Genomic DNA, 25,707 nt, shown 5'->3' with positions numbered 1-25,707 from the left:
ACACTACCAAATGTAAAACAGATAGCTAGTGGGAAGCAGCCGCATAGCACAGGGAGATCAGCTCGGTGCGTTGCGATGACCTAGAGAGTTGGGATAAGGAGGGTGGGAGGGAGACGCAAGAGGGAGGGGATGTGGGGGTACATGTATACATATGTATAGCTGATTCCCTTTGTTATAAAGCAGAAACTAACACACTGACACACAAAAAGAGACAGTTTATTTGATACTTTCCATGACCTCACACTGTTGTTTATCTTAAGACCGACTTCTGTCAGTATTTGCAAAAAAATTTTGAATTTTCTTTGTGATTGTGTATACTCAACACGAGTTACGAAGTTTTGGTAATAATGGTTATTTTTCAAAAATCTCAGAAGTGTAAATAAGAGCAAAATGTTCCCCAGACCAGAAAAAAAACACAAACACAAAACTCAACAACAGCTTTCCTTCTTCTAACTGACCAAGAAATGAAATAAATGACACAATTATGTATTCACCTAGCTCAAATTTCAAGTTCATTATTAAACTTTTCAGCTTCTATCAATTATGTGTATAATCAAAAGTAAAAAGTATCATCGGTTACATTTTATTGGTCATTTTCCAGGTAAGTTGATAACTCCAAAATTCAGATGTTGACTTTAAAAGGAAGTGAAGGAACATCTCAGTGTCTGTCTCATGAAACCTGGGGGTATTTGACGCTTCTTAATATTTAGTATGGGTCTGTCTGCCTTAGATTTTTTGTTTGTGATTGTTGATGTGAAGTTTTAACTTTGATTAAATAAAATCCGTAGCAGGATACAGCTGGAGAAAAGGTGAGGCAGAGACTGAGAGTAGAGTCAGGGTGTCTTTCTTTCTCGACGGCAGGGAAGCTGTGCTTGCAGCATGAGGATCTTGCAAAGAAGAGCATCCCGGCCCTGGTGCGGGAGCTGGAGGTGTGCGGGGATATGGCCGTGCGCAACAACGCCGTCATTGTCCTGTGCGACCTCTGCATCCGGTACACGGTCATGGTGGATAAGTACATCCCCAACATCTCTGTGTGTCTGAAGGACTCGGACCCCTTCATCCGCAAGCAGACACTCTTCTTGCTCACTAACCTCCTGCAGGTGCGCATGAGGGCTCGCCTGGCCGGCTGCTCCTGTTCGGGGGTCTGAGCAGGGTAGGAGTCGGGCTGCACTGTAGGAGAGGCACAGGTATTTGCTCACGTGCAGTTTCACATACCACTCTTCTGACGTTCTGATCAGACGTTTAAACAGATGATTACTTCCTAATATTCCTTCTGGGTGTTTGTTCAGAGATCCCGTTGTGCAGGGTGAAGTTTGTTTTCACAAGTAAACAGCACGTAGAGAAAAGCACGTATAGACGAGTAGGTCTGGTTCCAATTCTGTGAACAGTCGGTGTTCCCAGACAGACCTTCGTCGTTTGTACAATGAGGACCCTCGTGCTTGCCCGGGTGACCTTGCAGACATGCTCCGAGAGCCTGCAGAGACACATCTGTGTGGACAGAGCTCGAGAGCGCGTGTGTAGCCTGATGTGAGGGGAAAATGCTATTTGATCTTTAAGTGAGTTGTGTGTCTGTCTGATGCGTCCGTGCCCTCACTGTCTCGTGCGGGGTGCAGCCGCCTCCCTGCAGGCAGGGGCGCTGAGTCACGGTCGGGCTCTCCTGCCCACAGTCTCCCATATGAGCGCCCACAGCCCCAGGGACAGAGGGCTGTGTGCTGAGGCCCCTTTAAGCATGAGCCTTCGTTCTCTCGAGCAGGAGGACTTCGTGAAGTGGAAGGGCTCCCTGTTCTTCCGGTTCGTCAGCACGCTGGTGGACCCGCACCCAGACATCGCCAGGTGAGTCTTTTTCCTCACGCCAGCCAGCCGAGTGATTGGCCTAGTTTCTGGAAAAGATCTCTTTTTCTTTAAAATTGGTTTAGAATTGCGTTATTTAGGATTTAGTGAGCTTTTGGCAGTTGCCAGAAAATTAGCCGATTTTTAAAATACTAAGCTGTGTAACAAAGCTTTAGTTTTCACATAAATTTAAAAACAAAAAACAAGCCCTTGTGCAGATTGACCATCGAATAATCCCAGCACTGACCACATTTGCTGACACTTTTTTCTTCCAAACGGGGGAGTGAAGAGCAGTGTGAGCCTCTGTCGTGGTCAGCTGTCAAGAGCAGAAGCCGGTAACTGTTGACTTCTAGGCCAGTATAGTAAGAGTTCAGACTTTCTTCTAAGTGCAGAAACTGTAAGGAAGAAATTCTAGGGATTAACACAATTGCTTAGTGTGAAATCATAGTGTGTAGTTTACAAGGCTCCTTGGAAATGGGTATTTCCCAAGAATTGGAAGGCAGGGGGACTGCCTTGCCACTGTTAATTCTTCCCCTTCTATAATTAAAGATTTATTTTCAAGGGGTTTAGAAATGATCTCACAGAATTTGCTAACCTTGATTATATTATATGAGTAATTCTTTTTAAAGCAAGTCTGCAGTTGGAAAATAGAATGTTGAATGCATGGCAGAAGCTACCACAGTTGGGAAGAGGTCTTTACAGATTCATTAACTATAAATAGCATATAGTAATGGGTCCCTCTGGTTCTAAATATGGTCACCAGTGGTTTACTCTAGTTCCACGGAAGGATTTCTGTTTGGTTTCCTTTGGGTATATTTTTCCAAGGAGAAACATTTTACGCAGTAAACTGGTAGAAGGTTAACATCCTAATTAGCATGTCTAGAGTCAGAGAGGAAAAAGCTTAGGCTGCTATGCTTTCTTTTTCTGTGTATATTTGGGAAAGGGATGGGGCAGCTAGCTATGCCATGCCCTCTCACCTTCCCCCTCTGCCCCAGGCCAGCCCTGCAGCCCGTGTGCCACATGCGGCCCAGGAGCAGGCAGGAGCACCAGTACTGGGGGGCTTTGGGAGGACACACCCGGGAGGGGAGGGTGGGTGTTTAACCTGCACGTCGGTGTCTTCCCCTTGCGTCAGCTCCTCCACATGTATGTTACGACCTTGTTCGCTCGGTAGACCACATGCAGGGCCTGTTCCAAAGGTGATGAGAGCGTGCGTCAGAAGGAAACTAGGACAGGCAGACATCTCCACCGTAGTGAGAAAACCAGTACTTCTGGTAGCATTTTATCCCTCCCCCTCAAATCTTTCCATTTTATCCCTGCTTTCTGGATTTGTTTGAACCATGGTAAAAATGTGGAGCATGATTTGAAAAGCTTTGAAAAACTAAATCTGTCCTCTTTCTAGGCCAAAGGTCAGGCCTATCTGCTTACTTTAAACACATTAATTTTTCCATGTGTGTCTGCTAAGACAGCTCTTCCCAAGAGACTATATAGCGGCAGAGCCCTGTGAATTTATTTTTGGTCCAGGTGGTGGATTTCCTGGCAATTCTGGCATGAACAAAATTGCATGACATTTTTAAAATTAATTTTTATTGGAGTATAGTTGATTTACAATGTTATGTTAGTTTCTGCTGTACAGCAAAGCGAATCAGTTATACATATATGTATATCCACTCTTTTTTAGATTCTTTTCCCCATAGGTCATTAGAGAGTATTGAGTAGAGTTCCTGTGCTATACAGATCCTTAATAGTTACCTATTTTATATATAGTAGTATGTGTATGTGAAGCCCAATCTCCCAGTTTACCCCTCCCCTTGTTTTCCCCCTTGGTAACCATAAGTTTGTTTTCTACATCTGTGACCCTTTCTGTTTTGTAAATTCATTTGTACCATTTTTCTTTTGGTTCCACCTGTAAGTGATATCATGATATTTGTCTTTCTCTGTCTGGCTTACTTCAGTCAGTATGACAGTCTCTATGTCCATGCATATTGCTGCAAATAGCGTTATTTCATTCTTTTTCGTGGCTGAGTAATATTCCATTGTATATATGTACCACATCTTCTTCGTCCATTGCTCTGTCCATGGATATTTAGGTTGCTTCCATGTCTTGGCTATTGTGACTAGTGTTGCAATGAACAGTGGGGTGCATGTATCTTTTCGAATTATGGTTTCCTTGCACAACATTTTTCATTGGTCCTGTAAACCCCCAATATGAGGACTACAGAATTGTATGACCTGTTTCCTCGTGTGTCCACTAGGTGGTGCCCGTGTAGCACAGCAGTCTGGGTGATGGCCAGGTGGCAGCTGGGCTGTTTCAGGAGAGCTGGGCAGATGCTCTGGGCCTGCAATAAGGCAGGGGCCGGAGGGGTTTAGGGCAAGATGGTGACTACAGTGATGGGCCATGGAGGTAGAGGAGGAAGTAAGGCATAGTTGGCTTGGTTTGGGAGAAAAAGGAGGAATTGAGGATCCAGAGGGCTCCACAGGTGAGGGGGTGAGGGAGTCAGAAAGCTGCATGGGTCGGCAGGTGAGGGTGGGTTGTCGGACCTCAGAAGGGGGGGCTCCGGCGTGTGACACACAGTCCTGGTGGGGGGCGGTCCCTGAGTCGATGAAGCCCGGGGACCAGGAGGCTGTGTGGACACTGACAGGGCTCTGAGAGATTGTCCCAGGCCTTCTGGGCTGTTAGAACAAGTCCCACAGACTGGGCAGCCGATAAACAGCAGGAACTGCCCCTCCGCATTTGGAGGTGGAGAGTGTGAGGTGAGGCGCTTCCAGAGAGCAGACCTCTCACCTGTCCTCACGGCACTGTGTTCTCAGGCAGCGGAAGGGAAGGAGGGACTCGGGCTTCGTTTGTAAGACGCGCACCCCGTCGGTGAGAGCTCTGCCCTCGTGACCCAGTCACCTCCCAAAGGCCCTCCTCCTAACACCACCCCCTCAGGGGCTCGGTTTCCAACATAGGAATTCGGGGGATACAAACTGGGATTCAGACCATAGCAGCGATGTTGGGGTTTGGAATGGAGAAAACCAGGAAGTACTTACCGAGCGGTCAAAACAGGCGCGTGGCAGGAGCGTCCAGAGGAAAGGCCGAGCCTCACGTGAGCCTGGTGGAGGACGTGGTTTCTCACCAGCAGCCTGCCCTCTCCCCCTCCCGCACGTCCTCCCCCAGCCAGCTTTTGCTTCAGACCACTTTTGGCCACACATTCTGTACAGTTCCCGTAACATCTGTGCACCTGGTAGAACACAGGCTTCCCGGAGAGGCAGGGGTGGTTTTGTTTACTGCTGTACCCCTCGCATCTGAAACTGAGGAGACACTCAGTGGACGTTTGGCGAGTGAATGAATGAACGTGTGGGGGGAGTGTGGTCCTCATGCCTGGACTGTGGGCCCTTGGAGGACAGCCCGCTTGTTTATGAAGAGGAGGGACAGAGTGGGAAGCAGCCGACACGTTGTGGAACCAGGACCACAGAGCATACAACGGGAAGGTGGCAGGCGGGAAAAGACCAGGGAAGCGAGCCCAGGGTGATGGTGATGAGGGCCGGGGAGCGAGGGGGCATGGGTCAAAGTCAGCGTGGATGCAGGGAATTGATCCTGGTATGGATGGGTCTAAGCCCCCGTGCCAGTCTGAGAACGGCCGAATCAGGACTATGAGTCTATCCACGGCGGCCTTCACTGAGCAGATGCCTGCTTCAGAGTAGCATTTGCTCAGGAAGACATCTGAAAGAAGTGAGATTTTTATGATTCTTGTTAAATCTAAAAGAGGAGGGACTTCCCTGGTGGTCCAGTGGTTAAGACTCCAAGCTCACAATGCAGGGGTCCCGGGTTTGATCCCTGGTCAGAGAACCAGATCCCACATGCATGTCTAAGAGCTCACATGCTGCAACTAAAAGATCCCGCGTGCTGCATCTAAGACCTGGCACAGCCAAATAAATATATATATTTTTTTAATCTAAAAAAGGAAGTGACCAGACGGCTCTTCTCTTGTGGCCTCATTGGGCTGATTGAAACCGAGACTTGGATTCTTAGTATTACTCGGGATTAGCTGGCCTTTCATTCTGTTTTACGTATGAGACGCTTCCTGCCGTGTGAAATCTGCAGTGTCCCCGACTTGGTGGTTTGTTGTGTGTGGTCCCCATTAACTGTCCTGCAGGGCGAGGAGAGTGAGAAAGGGTGCCGGCCCCAGGAGGCATCATTAGGATGCTGGTTTCTTTTGTCAGCTGACAAACTAAAAAAACCGTCCCTCTTGCCCAGTTGGTCAAGCTGGAGGGGGATCTGTGAGTCTTAATGCAGTCAAGGCTGAATCTTGTCTTGTGGGTCCCAGTCACTGTGCAGCAGCAGGATTCGTGCTGGATTTTACCGCTGACCCGTGCACCTGTTCTCGTGACACCTAGCTCCTGGACTTGATTTCAGCCCCAGTGTCCAAATCCTCCTTTGCATAATTTATGTTAAACTGTGGATTTTTTTTTTTTTTTTTAATGGCTGCGTTGGGTCTTTGTTGCTGCCCGCGGGCTTTCTCTAGTTGTGGCAAGCAGGGGCTACTTTTCCTTGCCATGCGCAGGCTTCTCATTGTGGTGGCTTCTCGTTGTGGAGCACAGGCTCTAGACACATGGGCTTCAGTAGTTGTGGCACTCGGGCTCAGTAGTTGTGGCTAGTGGGCTCTAGAGTGCAGGCTCAGTAGTTGTGGCGCACGAGCTTAGTCGCTCCACGGCATGTGGGATCTTCCCAGACCAGGGCTTGAACCCGTGTCCCCTGCATTGGCAGGTGGATTCTTAACTACTGTGCCACCAGGGAAGTCCCTAAGCTGTGGAATTTATTTGTACAGTTGTTTAAGCTGGTTATTCACCAGGGTGCTTGCCCGTCAGTCACCACGTGTACATGTTCTTGACCTGAAGTGAGTAGATGAGCATTTGACATCACGTGGACGAGCCTAAAGCAGCCCGTCTTCGCGCAGAAGCATCACTGGATTCTGTCTGGTTGTACGTATTCATAGGAATGACTTCCAAGGCTGGCAGCTATGAAAACCCTGGAAGTTAACCCGTGAAGGGTTAACTGTCATCAGATACCTCAGGGGTGAAGTCAGGTTGTTTCCTGGGGGATGCTTTTGCTTATTTAGTGGTTTTCTTCATGCGTGGTCACTGCTGGTTTAGCAGAGTAACCTTGTCAGGAAAGCCCGTTCTCTGGTCCAGTGGCTCCGCCTCCAGCCTGCTCTAAGAGGCTGAGCAGGTTTGTGTGGAGTGGACCGAGGGCGCTTAACGGCGCTCAGGCCTCCTCCCCAGGGAATTCCCTTTGGTGGTAGAGTTTTCGCTGTTCTGTGGTTGCAGGGCGTCAGGGTGAACAGTCAGAGGGTTGCTGTTGGCAGCAGGTCACGTCACTGTCGCGATCTCTGACCTGCCTCCTCTGACTCGTAGTGGGTGTGTGTGTGCTGTGAACAGACTGATTTTATCCTTAGCTTGGAGGAGAGCATCGGGGGAAGGGGCTCTCCTGGCGTCCGCGCGTCCCAAGGCCAAGAGCAGAGTGCTCAGACTGTGCTTGTTGCTGCTCCCCCCACCAAGAGCGGCGGGGCTCCTGTAGGGTGGAAGTTCCACTGAGCTTGAACAGATTGGCCTGGCCGGTGTGACCGGATCAGAGCCAGCCTCCACTGCCTTGGGTTGACCCCCAAGCGGAAGCCAGGCCTGGGTGTTCGCTCGCCTGTCCGTGTGTGCCTGCTTTGGGGTTGTGGGCGCTGGGCCCTACGTGTCCCTCTGCATCCTGGGTCGAGCGGTTGCTGCCTGTGGCAGGTCCTTGTCCTGCTGACCCGAACTAACCTGCTCTTGTGCTTAATCCCAGTGCTCAAGAAGGTTCAGAGTTCAAGTTGGGGTGGGAGGGTGACGTTCACTCCCGGTGGTCGTAGCCAGCGGGTCCACCTGAAGGAGCGGTTTTGACGGGGCGGGAGTGGGGAGTCCTGCGTCTGAGGTGTAGCTGAGTGACAGCGGCCTGTGAGCTTTGCAGGGAGAGCTGGTGGTGAGACCTGGGTTCACAGGGCAGGGTGGGCCAAGGAGCCGAGTGACGGGAGTGCAGCTGTCGCCCACCCTCTCCACGGTCCCCTCTGTTGCAGGGTCTTGGTGTGACTTAGAGGCTGTCTCCCAGTAGCACACGGTACCCTGTCCCCTTCTCCGCAGCACTGGGAAGTTCTGCCTGGCCCACCTTCTGCTGAAGAGGAACCCTGCCATGTTTTTCCAGCACTTCATCGAGTGCATCTTCCACTTCAGCAGCTACGAGAAGCATGAGAAGTACAACAGGTTCCCCCAGTCGGAGAGGTCAGCGCCGCTGGGGCGGGGTGCGGGGAGACGGGCAGCATCACCTCCTGGGCGTGCGGGTGGCTCCAGCTGCCGTTGGAAGTGAATTCCTCTCGGCCTCGCCCACGGGCAGCGCTCAGAGGGTCCCGTTCTGCCCTAGAGAGAAGCGGCTGTTCTCACTGAAGGGGAAGACAAACAAGGAGAAGCGGATGAAAATCTACAAGTTCCTCCTGGAGCACTTCACAGACGAGCAGCGGTTCAACATCACTTCCAAAATCTGCCTGAGCATCCTGGGTAGGACTGGCCGGCGTGGGGGATGAGACGTGTGTGAAGGACCCAGCTGCCCTGCAGCCAGGGGCCCGTTATGTCCTTGGCCGTCAGCTGTGCCGTACAGACCGACGGACCACCGGCTGTGCATCCCCCCTTGCCCCGTCCCCGGCAGCGTCTCTCAGAAGCCCATCTCTGCTTCCTCCAGCGTGCTTTGCTGACGGCGTCCTGCCCCTGGACATGGAAGCCAGCGAGCTGCTTTCGGACACGTTCGAGGTGCTCAGCTCAAAGGAGATCAAGCTGCTGGCGATGAGGGCTAAACCAGACAAGGACCAGCTCGTGGAGGAGGAGGACCTGGCCCTGGCCAACGTGGTCATGCAGGAGGCACAGAAGAAGCTCATCTCCCAGGTGAGTGTGCTGCTCCCTAAAGGGGCCTGTGCGCCCCCTGCCCCGAGTCCTGGGTGTCTGTCAAGGCCCCGCCTCATTCTTCCCAGCGGCCTCAACGCTCACCTGGGGGGTGCTGCTCTCCACCTGCGCCTGTGGCCTGGCTGTGCTGCGGGCATCCCAGGCAGAATCGGTCATCTCTCCTTCCTCCTACGTGTCTCTCTCATCATGGTTCCCAGGGGCTCTGTTGTGGAGGAGGGCACCTTTATCTGCCAAGTTACCCTAAAGGGAGCCTGAGTCTGGCAGGCCAGGCACAGAGCGCTGCTTGGCCAGTGCGTGCGAGGATTGGGATTCGAACAACAGCTGTGGTGCTCACCAGGCCCAGGTTCTGGTACCGAGCCTGCATTGCCACCTGAGCCCTGAAGCCTTCTGAGCCCAAAGGAGTGGACTTTGGTCACATCCAGTATGTACCCAGGTCCTGTTCGTTCATCCCACAAATTTGTCTGTCTCACGTTCCCACTAGCTCCGCATTTATTTAACCTGTACCATTTCCACCTCTTGTTTCTTTTTGTTCTGGGCTGTGCACCGCCTTGCTGCCAGGGTAATCTTTCTTAAGTGCAAATTGGATCATTTTATTCTCCTGCTTTAAATAGACTGAGGCAGAGGGGGAGCAGGGCACTTTTGGGGCCATGGATCATGGGGGATTATCTAGATGCAGTGTTGGTTACTCAGCATATACTTGTGCCAAAACTCGTTCATCTGTTCACATAACACGGGTAAATGTTGTGGTATGTAAGTTACACCTCATCAATGATATCTTTAATAAGTGGGTTGGTGGCTTCCTGTCACCTTCTGGATAAATTCCCAATTCTTCTTCAAGGCACACAGAACTCCTGTGTGCACAGCATGCCCTTCACTCCGCGCCTCGTCCCATCCCTCCAGTCCGCTGACTCTCGGCCTCCCTGGAGATGTGCTCTCCTGCCCTGTGCCTTTGCGTGCTGCCGCTTCTGCCCAAGGTGCCCTGTCCCACCCCGTCTTCCCCTGCTACCACCCAGTCCCTACACGTCCCAAAGGTTTTCCCTGATGCACACCCCGCCCTGCTCCTTCCCTCTTAGGCATCCCCCTTCCAAAGTCCCTTAACACCTGCCACTCATCACCTGGCCACACGTTGTAATGCACAGCCTGGCCTAGAAGTAACTTGAAGGTAAGAGATCTTGGCCTCATTTCTGTAGCCTTGGAGGTTAGCCTTGTGTCTGGAAGAGAGAAGGTGTTGGATGATATTTGTGGAGTGAATGCATTTAAGCCATTTTTTAAGGCTATCCCTATACTTAGCCTCTGCTCAGACTCATCTTTATTAAATTATTTATTCCTTTAGTCTTTGCCCTCCTGTTTCAAGAACTCTGATAAGACTTTTTAGAAATGAGTGGATTACAAGTAAGGAACATATACTAGTGACTTTAAATGAGAAAAAGAATAATTTTCAGATTCAGAATGATAGTCTTGCATATGTGGGCTACTGTAATGAGCTATTTTTAATTCTAAGAGATTTAGTGCAGACCTTTGTGGTTGTTCTTGGTGAAGACTGCGAAGGCACTGTGTAAATACCCAGCACATTCTAAATGTGTGCAGAGTTACGGAGGGGGACACGCAAAGTGTCTCCAGGCCTGGCCCCTCCCGCGTCACCCTCCCACCTGTAGGCACGTGGATGTCCCCAGTCCCAGGGAGGATGTTGAAAGGAGGGGCCCAGCGAGGAGCCAGGGGTCCGTGGTGGGTTGTGGGGAGGTTTGGAGCTTGTGTCAAGTTCTTCATTCAGTTGTCCCTTAAGCGGTGTAGGGGCTGGGGCACCGACACCCCGCCCTTCCCACGTAGTTGAAAATCTCTGTAACTTACAGACCGGGGTTGATCAAGGGTTAACTGTATTTCTAGTTTCTTTTTCTTGTTTAGAAATAAGAATAGTACTTGTCTGCATCCTGCTTTACAAAGCCCTCTTAGCATTTTGAGGTAATGGTTTTACAGTCTCCCCGGCTGAGGTGGCGTTCCTCTCCAATCCCAAGAATCATATCAAAAATAAAAAGTAAACTTAGGTCGTGTATGAGATCAGCCACGCAGGCAGAATTAGGCTGAGGGAAAGTCTTTGTCTTTCAGAACTTTGTGCATCTCAAACAGTCTTTGTTTGTGTTACCACAGGTTCAGAAGAGGAATTTCATAGAAAATATTATTCCAATTATCATCTCCCTGAAGTCTGTACTAGAGAAGAATAAGATCCCAGCTCTGCGGGAACTCATGCACTATCTCAGGGTAAAGATGGCCTTGGGATTTGTGGTTGGTGCTACGCCCCCGTTAATTACTCAGGATGTCCCGCAGTCCTGACCGTGGGTGCATCCGGGCTCGGAGCTGTGCCCCAGGCCGGCCTTTGACTGGGGGAAAGACACATTGACTCCGCAGGTTCCTCAGAAGCTGGTCCTGCCTTTTTCGGGCAGTTGAGTCTGTGTCCTTGCTGACAATTACATTCAGTTTTGAAGCTTCTCAGCTGCGGCCACAAGCAGAGCCCTCGTCTTAGTTCACTCGCGTGGGATAAAGTGGAAATGCTCATCGTTTAATTCAGGACTCTTACCTCCAACGCTGTCTCTGGGTTCCCAGTCGGGAGATGGTGCCCAGAGCAGTGGCTTTGGGGCGTCCTGACCCTGGTCTACGCAGGGGGGCACGTGTACATGCAGAGCGGACGTAAATGAGGCCTCAGGCCTCTCTGCAGAATCTTTCAATTAGAAAGAAATGCAGCATTTTTTTCCTTTTTGTTTACACTAGGCTATTTTCTTCCTCAAAAAATGCTAAGCATCATTTTTTTCCACAAAGGGCTCTGAAAGAATTAGATTGAATGATTTTTCAAATATCTCTTTATCCTACAGAAGTGAAGGTGGGAAAGACAGGCTGACTGTGGAGAAAATGAGGACTTAAGGTCACTCATGTTTTTCTTGCCCTGCTAAACCTCAGAGAGGAATAAAAAGAGCTTAGGTCCTAGGTAGACTCTTTAAACACGTGAGGAAAGTAAGTCCCCGTTTCTGAGCGCACACCGAGCACGGCCACACGACTTTAACCGAGGAGGGTGGCATGGCTTCGTGTGGACCCCATCGGAGCAGCTCCCGCCGTCCTCTCCTCCAACTGGGAGCCCTGGGGCGGCTGGAGGACTGGGCGGGTCTCATCCCCTAATGGTTGGGGCCACAGTAGATCTTTTCTCCCTCCAACATGTTAGGGAAAATGGTTTCTTCCTTAAGGCAGAGAGGCTGGGTCCTGCCATCCGTCCTTAAGACCTGAGAGCGTCTTCTCCCTGATGTGCTCACAGCCTCTGTCAGGATGTACACATGGCTCCGAGCCGCAGCTGCATCCCCTGAGAAAGCCAGTGTGGACAGCTCCCTGTGGCCAGCTCCAGTCAGGACACTGTGTGTTGCCCGCTCCACAACCTCTGGCTGGGATTCCTGAAGGGCTGCCTCGTGGCACCACAAGACCCTTTGAACTGGTGGTGACCCAGAGCCGAGCCAGGCTGCCCAGATACACCTCCACCCCCATCCAGCTGTCAGGGCAGTTCTGTGCCCTGTGACGGGCTGCTTTAGGCTAAGAATGTGGGATTCCGGGTTACCTGGCAGATACGCGGGAAGCGTCCAGGGGCTCAGGCCCCTGCTCGTGTGGTCAGTACAGTGCAGCCGGCACCTCCTGGGGAAATACCGTCAGGTTCACTCGTCGGTCGACGTAGTGGAAACCGCCTGGCCTCAGCACGTTCCTGTTTTTGAAGACGTCATGTGGGAGAGCTCATTCAGTTATTCAAGAGAATGCTCACGGATGCCTTGGGTCTGTTTTAGGAGGTGATGCAGGATTACCGAGACGAAATCAAGGATTTCTTCGCGGTTGACAAGCAACTGGCCTCAGAGCTCGAGTACGACATGAAACGGTACCAGGAGCAGCTGGCCGAGGAACAGGAGCTGGCGAGGCAGGCCGATGAGGACAGGGCGGCCGCGAGCGCCCAGGGGGCGCAGGCCGGGCAGGTGGGTGGGCGGCCCCTCTCCATCTGCTCCATGCCACCCGCCTCCCCAGCATGTCCCAGCATGCACATGTGAGCGCGGTCGTCTGAGCGAGGCCCTGGGGTGGCTAGAGGCCGGAGGGTGGCTCAGTGTTCCCATGTCCCGTGGACAGTATCGCCAAGGGCCTTCTCTCCGTCGCCCCCGCCCATCTGGCAAGTCACTGAGTCCCAGCGTGGGGAGCGTGCAAGTTCCTGGAGAGCAAGGACCCTGCCGAGGGTCCTTGCTCTTTGATGGCAGAGGACCCGGTCTCCCCCGCAGCCCCCTCGGGGTGAGCTGCTCTCCCAGAATCCCTGACAGCCCTGTGAGTGCCATGCCAGGCAGCTGCCGGGGGCATGGATCTGACACGGAACTGCTCAGAGAGGGTCAACGTTTCTTGATGTTAAGGGTTGGACGATACATAGTCTTAATTTCTCTTCCGCAACAGGTTGTTCCACGTTTGGAAATGCCAGCTCCTGCCGGCCGGGAAAATGGCACCGTGGGCACCGCCGCCAGCCGGCCGTCCACATCCAGGCCCCATGCCGCCCGCACGCCTGCACCTGTGTCCCTGGACCCCGGGCCACTGAAGAGGCTGGGGCCCAAAGCCAGGTGTGCAGGGCCGAGTCACCACGTCCCCAGAGGCACCTCCCAGGTCACCGTGAGCGTTGTTCGCGTGGCGGCGCAGATTGGGCCCGAGGGAGGGTGAGGGCGCGTCTCGCCTCCGTGCTTCACTGGTGTCTTTGCGACAACAGGGCCATGTCGCCGAGCACCATCGCCATTCTGAATTCCGTCAAGAAGGCCGTGGAGTCGAGCGGCCGACGTCGCGGCCGGAGCGTGGGGCTGCCACCCTTCACCATGTGTCCCGAGGGCCCAGGCGAGCCCACTGAGCGCGGTGAGTCCACCAGGCGGCTCCAGGGCTCTTGGAGACCCGGGCCCCCTTCTCCTTCCCCATCAAAGCATTTCTGTTTGTTGTCTTTAAGCAAGGGACTCTGGGGACTTGGGGTCACAGGGAGTAAAACAATCCTGTTTATGATGGAGGATCTGGAGAATGGGGTGATGTGGAGACCCAGCCGTAGCAGTGAGGTGTGTGTGTGGTGTTGTGTATGCAGTTGTGGAGACTGTCCTGCACACAATCCCACGACCACAGCAACACGGTGAGGGCTTCTCGTCATCCTTCTGCGGTGCCTTGGCAGCCGTGGCGTGCTGCTCACCTGCCCGTTCCTGGAAATGTAGGTTTTCTCAACGTTTTGGAACAAATCACATCACAAAGAACATCCTGGAACATATAGTCCTGTATGTGTGTGATCTTTAGGCTTAACCCCCCTGAATGTCTTTAACCTTTTGATGGTCAAACTGTCATCTCCAGTTCCCCTCAGTGACACCCCTGCCGTGGCCCATGGGAGCCCAGGTCCTACAGAGAAACACTGGTTTCATAATTTTCCACTTTCTCTGCTGAGCTTTATTTGCTCTGCTGAGCAAAATGTTTCATTTTCATTTCCACTTGTTTGAATCCCAGTGAGAAAGGCCATTGTCTCTCATGTTTGTCATTTATTTGTATCTTTCTGAATTACCTCTTTAAAAGAATACTTTATTTGGGACAATAAGTGTGTTGTGTAGTTTGCAAGTGTTTTTTCTCATTGGAATGTTTTGTCTCTGGGGCTCTTTGGGTTTTCAGAGAGATAACGCTCTCCCATTTCATTCCAGTGTCCTCGCAGGGCTTGGAGCAGGAGTCCAGCGGAGCTCTTGACCTCATAACTAAACGGGCGATCAGCACCCCTGACCGTAAGTGGTTCGCGGGGACGAGCCGTTCTCCTGACTCTGCGGCAGGTACCGCATGTGCGGGGGTTGCAGCAGAGCTGCTTCAGCCACGTCGCGGGGCATCAGGTCAGACTGGGCACAGCTGACCGCCGACCTCTTCCAGGTGCTTTTACACCTGGTGACTCCTCAGGTGGCCAACACCTCAGGTGGCCAACACCTCAGGCCACCCGCTTCAGGGGCCAGGAGTCAGCGCTTGCGGCACCGCGCGTCACTGCGGGCTGCCCGAGCGGGCTGAGGCCTCCCCTGCCGGCCGTGAGGAGAGCCTGTGACCTCTCTCCCACTGGGAGGTTTTTCTAACGTCCCGTGCTTTCCTTCTATTTAAAAATAGAGGTGAGTTAGAAGTGTGTTTATTCCTATTACTCGTTTTATATAGCCTATTATCTCAAAACCCATAAAAGCCATTATTTTGAGAAAATTACTGCAGTATGAAGAAACTCTGCCTGTCCGGAGTCTGTAGTATGTTTGCAAGGCCCCGCCTGGCATGGCCCATGGGCCTCTGCCCATCTCCGGCCACCTGCCCCTGACTATGCACCCCAGGGTGGGCAGTCCTCCCAAGGCTGCAGGAGCCCCGCTCTCCTGGCGTCCGCGTCCTGGGGCCCCTCCCCCGGCCATCACCCGTTCACTTCCAGAAGAAGCCCCGTTTGACCCTCAGAGTGGATGAGGTGCCCCTGGCCCCACACTTGCAAGTCCTTCACCGTCCACGTGGCTTTGGTTTGTAACTGTTTGCTCTCCACCATGTCCGGGGGTGCTGTCCGGGCCTGGATGGCGAGGGCTGCAAGCCGGCGGGACGAGAGGTCAGGTGGGTGGCCGAGCTGGGCAAGGACTTGGGTGCTCCTACTCTGGCCCCACTGCTCTCTCAGCGCTGGCCCTAGGCCTTGTTACAGGAGGAGCGGAATGAGCCGTTCCGCATGATGTTGAGGCCTCAGGGCGTTGGGCCATCGTGCAGTCGTGCTCCATCAGCAGGCACTTCCTGGGCACCTGCTGTGTTCTTGCGCCTTGCCTGGTGGTTCTGTTACCTGTGAGCTCTTAGAATACTTAACAGGTTAGAGATGATTTTCATCCAAGTCGTCCTTTGAAGGGAGATTAATGGATGAACAGAACTCCTACCCCATCCCTCCCCAGGTGATGCCTGAATCGTGACAGCTTTTGTCATGAAGAGCAGGGGTAATTCGGGCTCCTGTATGTCGAACGGGTCTAATGTTACATATGTAAAAAAGTCACCCTTTTTCAAGCAGAAGAGTGTGGTGTATGCTCTGTGCTCCTGTCCTGGGCGGTTTGGTGCCAGATGCTGTGGGAGGGAGTGCATTTCCCGTCCTCTGCTTGTCCCCCAGTCAGTCCCTGCTCTGTCCTGGCCGCACGTGCCCCTCACAGGGGGCCCGGCTGCTGCCACTCGGATTTGCACTGGAAGTGAGACTACTTCTCGAGTCTCTTGAATGTAAAATTCCTGGGGCTTTCTCCTCACACTGAACCAGAAAGAAATGCTGGAAGGTTTCCTCCTAGCTCTCCCTCCTCTGAGAATTATCAGATAAGAAGCCTACGTTCTGCCTTCTCTGGTTTATATACCAGTTCTATCACCACTTCTCAGGTGGGGTGACCATGGGGAAGTGGTCTCAGCTGCACTCGGTGTGGACATGGCATTTCTGCTGAGTGGAAATGAGGGATTTTCAGAGCCAGATTTTAACTGAAAATGGGGGGAGGTGGGGGGTAGCAAGTCCCTCTTAGGCTGTAAGTCGGTGGCGAAGGTGCTGCCGCCTGGACGCGCTGGGCTGTGCGGGGAGGGGGCTCGGAGCCCCCGGGGGCCCAGGGTCTGGACAGCAGCGGTCGAAACATACCCTGCTGCTGCCTGTTAAGGGAGCGCGAGAGGCTCCTGGGCCCACGGCACCACGGATGCACTGACGCTAGCCAGCCACGGCACAGGGGATGCCCAGAGCCTGGCCGTCGTGGCGCATGCGGTGACAGCGTGCCTACCGGGTACGAGGCGGGGGCGTCTCGGGGGCAGTGGGGGCCAGGCCCCCTGAGTACGGAGCCACCGGGGTGCACACACGGATCTGGGCAGATTTGCCTCTGGCGGGGGGGACCCAGGTAGTAAACGACAGACGTGGTTCGGTGTTTTCAGCACTTACCTTGTACCGAGTACTGTGTTAAGGACTTAACACAAGTGATCTCATTCAAACCTGGCAGTCCTTCTCAGGGGGTGCATGTGTTTCCCCTTTGGAGATTAAGAAACTCAAGGCTTCCAGAGTAGCTCACACAACTGGTGGGACGCAGAGCCCAAGTCTGACCGAGGTGGCAGGCGAGGGGACATGCGGGGTAGCAGCAGGGCTGCAGTGACCAGAGAGAGGGAGTGGGGGAGCAGGGCAGCTTCTCCAGGGACTCTGGAGCGGTGACAGGAAGAGCGGGGGGTCTGAGCTGTGGGCGGGGCCTCAGGCGGTGCGCGCAGGTGCTCGGAGGGCGGTCAGGCCAGCAGTCTGGTCCTGCGGGGTGACCCGATGACGGAGGCCAGGCTTGGGCACCGCGTGGGCCTGGGTGGACCCGCAGCAAGACCCGCATCTGACCTTGCTCAGTTTCTCTCCCTGAAGGCCTTCGCTAACCCTCCACTGACTCTCTCCTCCACCCAGGGACCATCCAGAATGTCACGTTTGGTGTGGGACTCAGCTACATCAGCTCACCCCGGACACCCTTTCCCGTCAGAGGCCACTCCCCGCCGGCCAGGTCCTCGAGCCATGCCGGCACCCCAGGAAGTCTGGGGGTGTCGGAGGCCCCGGGCCAGGGGGACAACGTTCTTTGTCTGTCGCTGCCCGACATGCCGTAAGTTCCCCGGCCCCCGCCCGGAGGTGTTCCCGTTGGGGGGCGGGGGGCTGTCCCACCCCAGGTGACACGCCTATTCCCCCCAGGCCCCCGCAGCCCCCACAGTGGAACGTGACATCTCCCGCCAGAGGAAAGGACAGCACAGCCCCCAGGAGGTCACGCCGCAAGGCCCCCCTGAAAACAGCCAACTGACCACTGTGCCCCTGGCCCCAGACGCTTCCACTGTGAGCAAAGGGCTTGCCTGTGAGTCCAGCGCCGCCCAGCTTTTCACCTGTGTGGTTGGTCAACCTTTTCAATTTCTCCTTATGAAATACCTGGTTAAAAAGTGTAAAATACTAGAGAAATGCCTTAGGCATTTAATACTGTAACTTTACTCCAGACGGAAGGAGGCTGCCAGAGGGCGGCTTCCCACTCGCTTCTCCAGGGACCCTTGCGGGACTGGAGGTCCTGCTCTTGCAGAAAGGCTTCCTTCCCAGCTTCTCCCCACCGTGGTTTGTGACCCTCTTTTCCCGACTTCAGCCAACTTGTGTCATGTGCTAATTGTGTGCAATAAACGGAGAGATTTGTGAATTTAAAAAAAAAAAAAAAGCTTTGAAAATATCCAGTCCCTTCTCATAAGCGCTGTTGTGGTCCTTAAAGAACACAGTCCTTGAGCTTTCTCTTCTGTAAGTCAAGCTTCTGTTAGCTGGTTTCAGTTCCTTATACTAAGTACATAGTTTCCCATAGCTGATGTCAAAATCTTGATTGTAATATTTTTTCTATTCTTATTTATAAATTGCAGACTTTTAAAGCTTTTTAAAATGAATAAAAGTTAAGTATGAGTACAGCCTTCGCGTATTTTTAGCACAGGGCTTTTATCGGTCGTCACTTAATTGACGTAAAGTGTTGAAGAACCCAAATCTTCCCCGTTAGGGAAAAAGGACTCAATCTGTCTTTAACGTCCAGGTCCTCTGCCCCTGCCTCTGTCTGTTTCCTCACAGCAGACATCTTAGCATAGACTACAAGTCTCTGCTTAAGAAAACCCTCTGTGTTCCTTACCCGGAGCAACAGCTGCGCTGATGATATGCACGTAGTCCGCTAAGGGCTGTTCCCGCGGGAGAGTGGCCTTAGGTTCCTCTGTTGGCGCCATCAGGTAACCTTAAAATACTTGTATGTGCGTGTTTTGTCCAAGAATGACCAGAAAGAAATTTGGTTGGTCCACGTCTTAATCCCAGTTCTACAGAAGTAAAAGCACAGGGTTGCTGTTTGCGTGTCCTGCACGTGACGGGGTGGTTGGATGAGAGGGTGGATGTCCCCCCAGCTCCCATGTGTGTTGACATGCATGCACGGAGTCAGTCACAGGGCTGCCCCTAAGCGAACACCCTCACCTCCGTCCAGCGCTTCAAACCTAGGGCCGTGCCTGACACGACACAGGAAGGAGAGAAATGAAGAGACCAAGCTGCTTTTTTTTTTTTTTAGAAGCTTTTATAAATGAGGTTTAAGAAATACCAACTCACAGGTGTGTTAGTAGCACAGGTCTGTGGCACTGTGTACAGCTGCAGCCGCACAAAGGCCCCAGCAGCCCATGTGGCCTCGCGTCTCCAGAAACGTTTACATCTTAAAATCACTCGATGCTCCTTTTCTGTCTGCGTTTTTACAGTGATGGGCAGCAACCTCCCAGACCCCACACTCACTCCTCTCTCCTCCGTCAGAGCCAGGTCACGTGGCACCGGGGCGGAGGTTTTAGGGTACAAGAAGACTACCCCATCACTATGACAACTGAGGAGGAGGCTGGAGCTGCCCCCACAGGCCGAAGGGCCCTACCCTTCTCCACCTAGGGGAGCTGAGGATGAAGGGACAGTCTTAGGTCTGCGCTCAAGACACAGATGGTGGAAGACGTCAGGCACCCCAGCGTGACGAGGTGCTGCCCCCTGCTGCTGCAAATACTCCATGACAGAGTGTTCACACGACTCAGAAAAGAAAGGGCAACGGAACTCTCGAGTATTCAAGTAAGACACTGAAAGTTTCATCCCAAGATGACTGTGTTCTTCTACATAAAAACCATCCTGTAACACAGAGTCAGAGGCACCCTTCTGAGAAGCTCCTTGCTCCCGAGGGCTTCACACTGAGTTAACATAGCAGCGTGTCTGAGGCTGAGAACAAAGGGTGCTGTTCCTGACGCCCCCACAAAGCAGGCAGCATGCGGGGCACGATCAGGAAGTCGCCTTTGACTCAGGCACACACTTTGCCCATCGTCAGTCGGACCGTCGCCGGCCGCCCTTCCTGCTGTTCTTCAGAGGCTGGCCTCGCGGCCCTGCAGAACAGCTTCCCGCGAGGCGAGACAGAACCTGCGCTGTCTTTATGGCGAAGAGGGACAGTGGGGTTCGTTGTCTTTAAAAATATATAAATGTAGTTAACAGATTTGATTTCAAAACTGCCTTTGGCCCTGGACCGTCGTATGAACTACACAAGTAAGTAAAATGAATTTAAAAGCCAGACAGCAGGGCTGCTGTTTCCTGAGCCATCTTCAGCCAAAAACCTCTGTCCCAGGGAAGCCAGGCTGGGGTGCCACACCAAGGACCCCGCCCTTGCCGCCGTCCTGGGTTGACTCACATGGTATGTGAATGGCGCCCTTTGTTAGGGCTGATCCACGCACGGCCAGCGTTGGGGTGTCGGACAAGGGTGGGCGGTCTGGCCTGGAGTCAGGAGCCAACACCACTCCGAGCAGGTGTGCGGCCCGACCCCAGGCACCAACCAGCACGGTCTGTGGCAGAGGTGGTCTGAGTAGCCCAAGGAAGAGGCAGCTTGAAGCCAACCCAAAAGCCCCTCATGTCTCTTCTGGAGAGACGCAAACAGACCAAGACAATACTCAACTGGAATTTTCTTAAAGGTTTCCTAAGCACAAGGAACACTCAGGGGTGTTTCCAATCGAACAGGAGCAGCTTCAGCTCCTGCCTTAAGTTGAACTTTTAAAAAAAGGTTATTTAACATTGTATGACAACGTATTTACAGTTTAAATAGAAATTTTCAATAATCAAAATACATCTTTAGCAAAAATTTAGAATGTAAAATTTTACAAAATACCCATAGAAAAGCAGAACATAGTATCAGTACCATTTCAGATTTAGCGTAAGATGAAGGTCTTCCTTCAACACTGGGACCCTCCATGGATGAGCAGGGTTCCTACAGGTAAGAAGATTCCCTCCTTCTAACAAGCAATTTACCTTCCTGATTTGGACTGTTGTTATAAAATGCTGACCCAAAAAGATTCCCCAAGATGGACACTAGGACAGTGACAGCAAAGCCTCAGGATGAAGTGGCCTGACCACTTGGCCCCTGGCTCACAGGCCACCGTGAAGCCAGGTCACTGCAGCTGAGGCTCATGCCTTGACCCCCTCTGCCAGCCCCACCTGCCACGGAGCACATCACCGCGCCTCCCGGGCCCCTGGCGCCCGCCCTGAGGCCACCCAGACCCTGATGGGGTCGGCCTCGAGAACCCGGTCACTTTTTGGCCTTGTGACTGTGCCCATCTTGAGGAAAACTCTTTTACTCGTGTGGCTTGTTAAAAGGTAAGAAAGGAGTAGCGGTCAACAACTTTGGCCAAAACAAAAAGCTTTCGTGTGCAGGTCCAGCCCCGTCTGGCTTCCCTCGCGGGGCTGCTCCCAGCAGGGTCCCCTGTGGAGGTATCCACGTGTGCGTGCGGCCGTGCTGCCGTCTAGATCACGAACGAGGACTTGTGTCTGAAGTCACCCTGCAAGGCCAACACCGGGTTAGAGGGCAGCCCGTGGCCACGCAGGGCCCAATGCGTGGTGGGAAGGGAGCCTGACGTAGCTTCCCCACAGCATGCTCTGAGAAGAGGCCACAAAGCCTGTGGACTGAGTGCCCTGCGAGCGCACAGCCAGGGGAAGGGCTAAGGGCTCGCGCTTCGGACGTGACTCCGAAATCTCTTCTACGGACCTGCTTGGTTCTCGGGAATATCATCTTCTCTGCTCGGGACGCTGCAGCCTCTAGGCTGCCTTACCTCCTCATCCGTCCTGATGTAGTTAACTCCATCCGGCTTCCCTGGGTTCTTGTAGCTGAAACGGGAGGGGGAGCCAAGTGACCACCGCTGGACCACAGAAATGCCCACTGGAACTTTGTTCATGTAGGACAGGCTCACCTTTCCCCGTTCTGCTTATTGTTGATGAAGTAGCCCCGTCTGTAGGCACAGCAGATGCCCACTGTGATCAGGGCCAGTACAGTCAGGACAACCAGGACTCCCCCAATAATCCCGCCGATGTTGAGGTCATCTGGAGAAGAGAAGGGGTCAGAAGACGCGGCCTGCGGCCCCTGCCCCTCCCAGCCCGGAGCACCTCCACCCACAGGCCATGACACCCACCCGCTGCATCAAAGCCGCGGGGCATTGCCTGCGGGGCATAACAGTCCTCTGGGGACATTATTACCGGACGACATGGTTACACTACAAAGACAGCTAGGAGCCAGAGTCCTAAGGAAGAAAAAACTCCGAAATTTCTAGGGCTGCCCTTTGCTGCGGATTGTTTTTAAAGGGGCAAATACAAGTTGCAAACATGGCCTCGCGGCCACCAGCCATCCTACAGGAAACCCTCAGTTGCATTCTCTCGTTTCAGTATGGGGCCCTAAAAATGCAACAGAAACTACACGGGGTGTAGTGACCAAAGCCATCTAACTCAGAAGCTGCTGAAATTTTCCCTCGTCTAGTACAGTGTTCTTGAATGTGAGTGCACTCTTTTTTTTTTTTTTTTTTTTTTTTTGCAGTACGCGGGCCTCTCACTGTTGCGGCCTCTCCCGTTGCAGAGCACAGGCTCCGGACGCGCAGGCTCAGTGGCCATGGCTCACGGGCCTAGCCGCTCCACGGCACGTGGGATCTTCCCGGACCGGGGCACAAACCCGCGTCCCCTGCACCGGCAGGCAGACTCTCAACCACTGCGCCACCTGGGAAGCCCTGAGTGCACTCTTATTTAAAAATAAGTCCATTTTAAATTTTGATTTCATAACGTCAGTTCCCAAGCTCTATGCGTAGAGTCCAGAGGTCTGGGGCAAAGCCCAGGAATCTTGCTCCTGCCGAGAGCAGCTTCCCAAATCCAGCTAGGAGAGTCGCCTGGAGGCTGACTCCACAGGTGAGGGTGCGCCCTGAAATCTAACCCCGTCCTGCCCTCAACCCACCCCCCTTAGAGCCAACACCCCCAGAGAAAGAAGCACCCGAACAGGGTAGAATTACTCGGGCTAAACCCTGGGTTTCAGCTTACTGCAAAACGGTTAAACTTGATACGTTTCTGGAGAACCTTGTATCTCAATAATTCTATCAGTTACCAAAGAAATGGAGTTCATGAAATGTCGTTAAGAGTTACATGATGAGGAGAGGACCTGCATGTCCGTCCTTCAGCTGCTCCTTGGTGCGTCCTCGCCTCCTCCCACTGGACCCGGGTGGAGCCCGTGTGCCCGCGCAGGGGGGTCATGGCTGAGGGGCACCAGCAAGCGTGACCGTGCCATCCACCCACCGGCCTGCAGGGCAAGGCTCAGCAGAGACACTCACACACTTCCATGTCCTGCTCTTCGCAGCGGGCCGAGCCCGCATCGTTGGACGCGATGCAGTAGTACTGGCCCGAGTCCTCCTTGTGGATGGCACTGAACACCTGTTTGGGGACTGGGAGTGAACGGGGACCCGACAACAGGGCTCGGTGCACAGTGAGCCCCCTCCATGCCAGGGGCACCAGAGCCGGCGGGAGCCAGGCTTCACGTGCACACGACTCCAACCCGCTGCCTCCTCACTCCCCATGTCAGGGTCGTCCACAAACATCTGTGCGTCTCTAGAAGGACTTTTTGAAGTCGTACCCACGACACCACAACCGTGCTGAACGCAGCCAGCAGTTCCTCAACGTCAGACGTGCGGCCAGGGAGCAAGTCCCAGCTGCCTCCCGACTCTGCCCCGAGGACAGCACCGGCCAGGCCACCTACGCCCTCCTCAGCCACTGTCCCCCTGCGGCTCGGCCCCTTTCCTTGGCCCCTTACAACTTTTCTGTCTAAAGGGAGGGCAGGGTCCACGGCATGCGGGGTTCAAAGCTGCCGTCTCGTAAAGTTTACTGTCTTAATAACCACTCTTCCCACGACACAGACGTGCGCACCCACCCCTCTTCGGAGAGACCTTACCAGAGTGCCCGTGTCAGGGTTGAAGAGGAAGGAGGAGTTTCGGAACCGGGGGTTGGCCCTGGAATCTGTGGGCAGCGGCACGTCGTTGCGGTACCAGCTGTAATGCGGCCGGGGGTAGCCCTCACCCTCCTGGCAGGTCAGCGTGGCCGCCTTGCCCACAGGCACAGCCCTCGGCACCCTGCACACGGGGGGCACCGGCTTCACTGCAGGAGAAGCACAGCAAGGGTCACGGTCAGCAACAGGGCCCTGTTCTTGCCACAGCCCACAATGAACCTGCTCCAAAAACAAGACGGCCAGCTGTGCTCCAGACACTGCGTCGCGGGCAGGCCTGCTCCCCTGCGGCTCACGCTGCCTGTGGTTGCCCCCGTAGGTGACCCCCCCAGCGTTCCCAGTGCCTCCACCCCCTCTAGCAGGTGGACAGCCGAGGCAGAAGTTCCCCTTATCTCCTCACCTCCAACCCAAGGCAGGCAGCCTGAGCTTCCCCTTCCCCGCCCGGCCCCGCCCAGCGCCGCATCCTCGGGGACATGACCGTAGAAACGAAGGAAGCAAGCTGGTCTTCTCCCCACAGGCAGGCGCGTGAGCCGAGGGCAGGGGCCACCACCCCACGTGCACCCGCACCTTGCACAGTTAACTCGATGACAATCTCATCAATTTCCTTGCGGTCGTGCCGAGCAACCACCTCACAGCGGTAAAGGGCTGAGTCTGTCCGGGTCACGTTCCAGATCTTCAGAGAGGTTTTCCCCAGCAGTTCTGCACGGCCGGCCAGGTCTCCTGTACAGGAGAAGACAGGGCACTGAGGGGCTCTTTACAGACAGCTCTGCTGCTTGACGGAGGAGGTCCAGGGCCGCCGTCTCTGGTGCCTCGGCAGGAAAGCTGCAACTGGCTCGTCTCCGTTCCTGTGAGAACGCTGAGCACCAAGGGGGCGCCTGGACTGTAAGAGGACGTGGCCATGTGTCTCTGTTGTTAAGGCAAGGGCCTCCTTTCCTTTTCATCATTCCCAGAAAGGGTTCCCATGAAAAGAGAAAACAAGTCAAACAACATTAAAAGACAAGCAGCATTCCACAAGTGGTGCTGGGACAACTGGGTACCCACATGCAAGAGAATGACGTGGACCCCTACCTCACACCACACACCACACACCACACAAACCTTACTGCACAAGCTGAAACTGTGAAACCCTTAGGAAAAAACAGACATGAATAACCATGACCTTGGATTAGACAGTGATCTCTTAGGTCACTAAAAGCACAAGCCCACACACACACAAAGTTATATCAGCCTTCACGAGCCTTTCATAAAAAATTAAAAACTTTTCTGCTTCAAAGGACAGAAGCAAGTAAGACAATCCGCTGACTGGGAGAAAATCATATATCTGACCAAGGACTAGTATACAGAACGTATGAAAATTCGCAATTCAACAAATAGACAACCTAATTAAAAATGGACAAAGGATTTGAATAGACATTTCTCCAGAAAGATAGACAAATAGCCAATAAGCACGTGAAAAGATTCTCAATATCATTAGCTGTCAGGGAAATGCAAATCAGAACCACAATGAGATACCACTTCACACCCCCTAGGATAACTGAAATCAAAACAATGGATAATCTCAAGCGTTACTGAGGATGTGGGGAAACACACAGCCAAGGGAATGTAAAATTGTCCAGCCACTGTGGAAAAGAGTTTGGCAGTTTCTTAAAAAACTAAACATGTGATACCATATGACCCCACAATTGTGCTCCTGTTCATTATCCCCAAGAAGTGAAAAATTACGTTTGCACAAAAACCTGTACAATGTTCATGAACATTATTGATAGTAGCCAAAACATGGAAACAACCCAAATGTACAGCAGTTGAAGAAACGCGGCATATCTATAATGGAATATTATTCATTGATATAAAGAAGAACAGGGACTTCCCTGGTGGTCTAGTGGTTAAGAATCCACCTTCCAATGCAGGGTACATGGGTTCAATCTCTGGTCAGGGAACTAAGGTCCCACATGCCGTGGGGCAATTAAGCCTGTGTGCTCTAGAGCCCGTGCGCCACAACTAAAGATCCCACATGCAGCAATGAATATCCCGTGTGCTGCAACTAAGACCCGACAAGGCCAAATAAATAAAATTAAAAAAAAAAAGAACAAAG

At 53.2% G+C, this 25,707-nt stretch overlaps 2 protein-coding genes across 2 annotated transcripts in view; one reads left to right on the top strand and one right to left on the bottom strand.

Annotated features, from left to right (window-relative positions):
• Positions 1–18,195, top strand: part of NCAPD3 (non-SMC condensin II complex subunit D3) — a 60,619-nt gene extending 42,424 nt beyond the window's left edge. The window contains exons 23-34 of the mRNA XM_060104422.1: positions 862–1,100; positions 1,754–1,833; positions 7,975–8,112; positions 8,252–8,385; positions 8,567–8,766; positions 10,930–11,040; positions 12,597–12,779; positions 13,240–13,400; positions 13,544–13,683; positions 14,496–14,573; positions 17,228–17,417; positions 17,504–18,195. Coding sequence (XP_059960405.1) covers positions 862–1,100; positions 1,754–1,833; positions 7,975–8,112; positions 8,252–8,385; positions 8,567–8,766; positions 10,930–11,040; positions 12,597–12,779; positions 13,240–13,400; positions 13,544–13,683; positions 14,496–14,573; positions 17,228–17,417; positions 17,504–17,609 — 1,760 coding nt within the window. The 3' untranslated portion in view covers positions 17,610–18,195. The remainder of the gene's footprint in view (positions 1–861; positions 1,101–1,753; positions 1,834–7,974; positions 8,113–8,251; positions 8,386–8,566; positions 8,767–10,929; positions 11,041–12,596; positions 12,780–13,239; positions 13,401–13,543; positions 13,684–14,495; positions 14,574–17,227; positions 17,418–17,503) is intronic.
• A 674-nt stretch (positions 18,196–18,869) lies between these two features.
• Positions 18,870–25,707, bottom strand: part of JAM3 (junctional adhesion molecule 3) — a 65,989-nt gene continuing 59,151 nt past the window's right edge. The window contains exons 4-9 of the mRNA XM_060104512.1: positions 24,183–24,335; positions 23,565–23,767; positions 22,951–23,050; positions 21,556–21,685; positions 21,418–21,472; positions 18,870–21,147 (exon numbers count right to left, since the gene is read on the bottom strand). Coding sequence (XP_059960495.1) covers positions 21,112–21,147; positions 21,418–21,472; positions 21,556–21,685; positions 22,951–23,050; positions 23,565–23,767; positions 24,183–24,335 — 677 coding nt within the window. The 3' untranslated portion in view covers positions 18,870–21,111. The remainder of the gene's footprint in view (positions 21,148–21,417; positions 21,473–21,555; positions 21,686–22,950; positions 23,051–23,564; positions 23,768–24,182; positions 24,336–25,707) is intronic.

Source organism: Mesoplodon densirostris, chromosome 7, assembly GCF_025265405.1.
Source record: "Mesoplodon densirostris isolate mMesDen1 chromosome 7, mMesDen1 primary haplotype, whole genome shotgun sequence".
NCBI lineage: Eukaryota > Metazoa > Chordata > Mammalia > Artiodactyla > Ziphiidae > Mesoplodon > Mesoplodon densirostris.
This window is presented reverse-complemented; position numbering and strand designations above follow the sequence as displayed.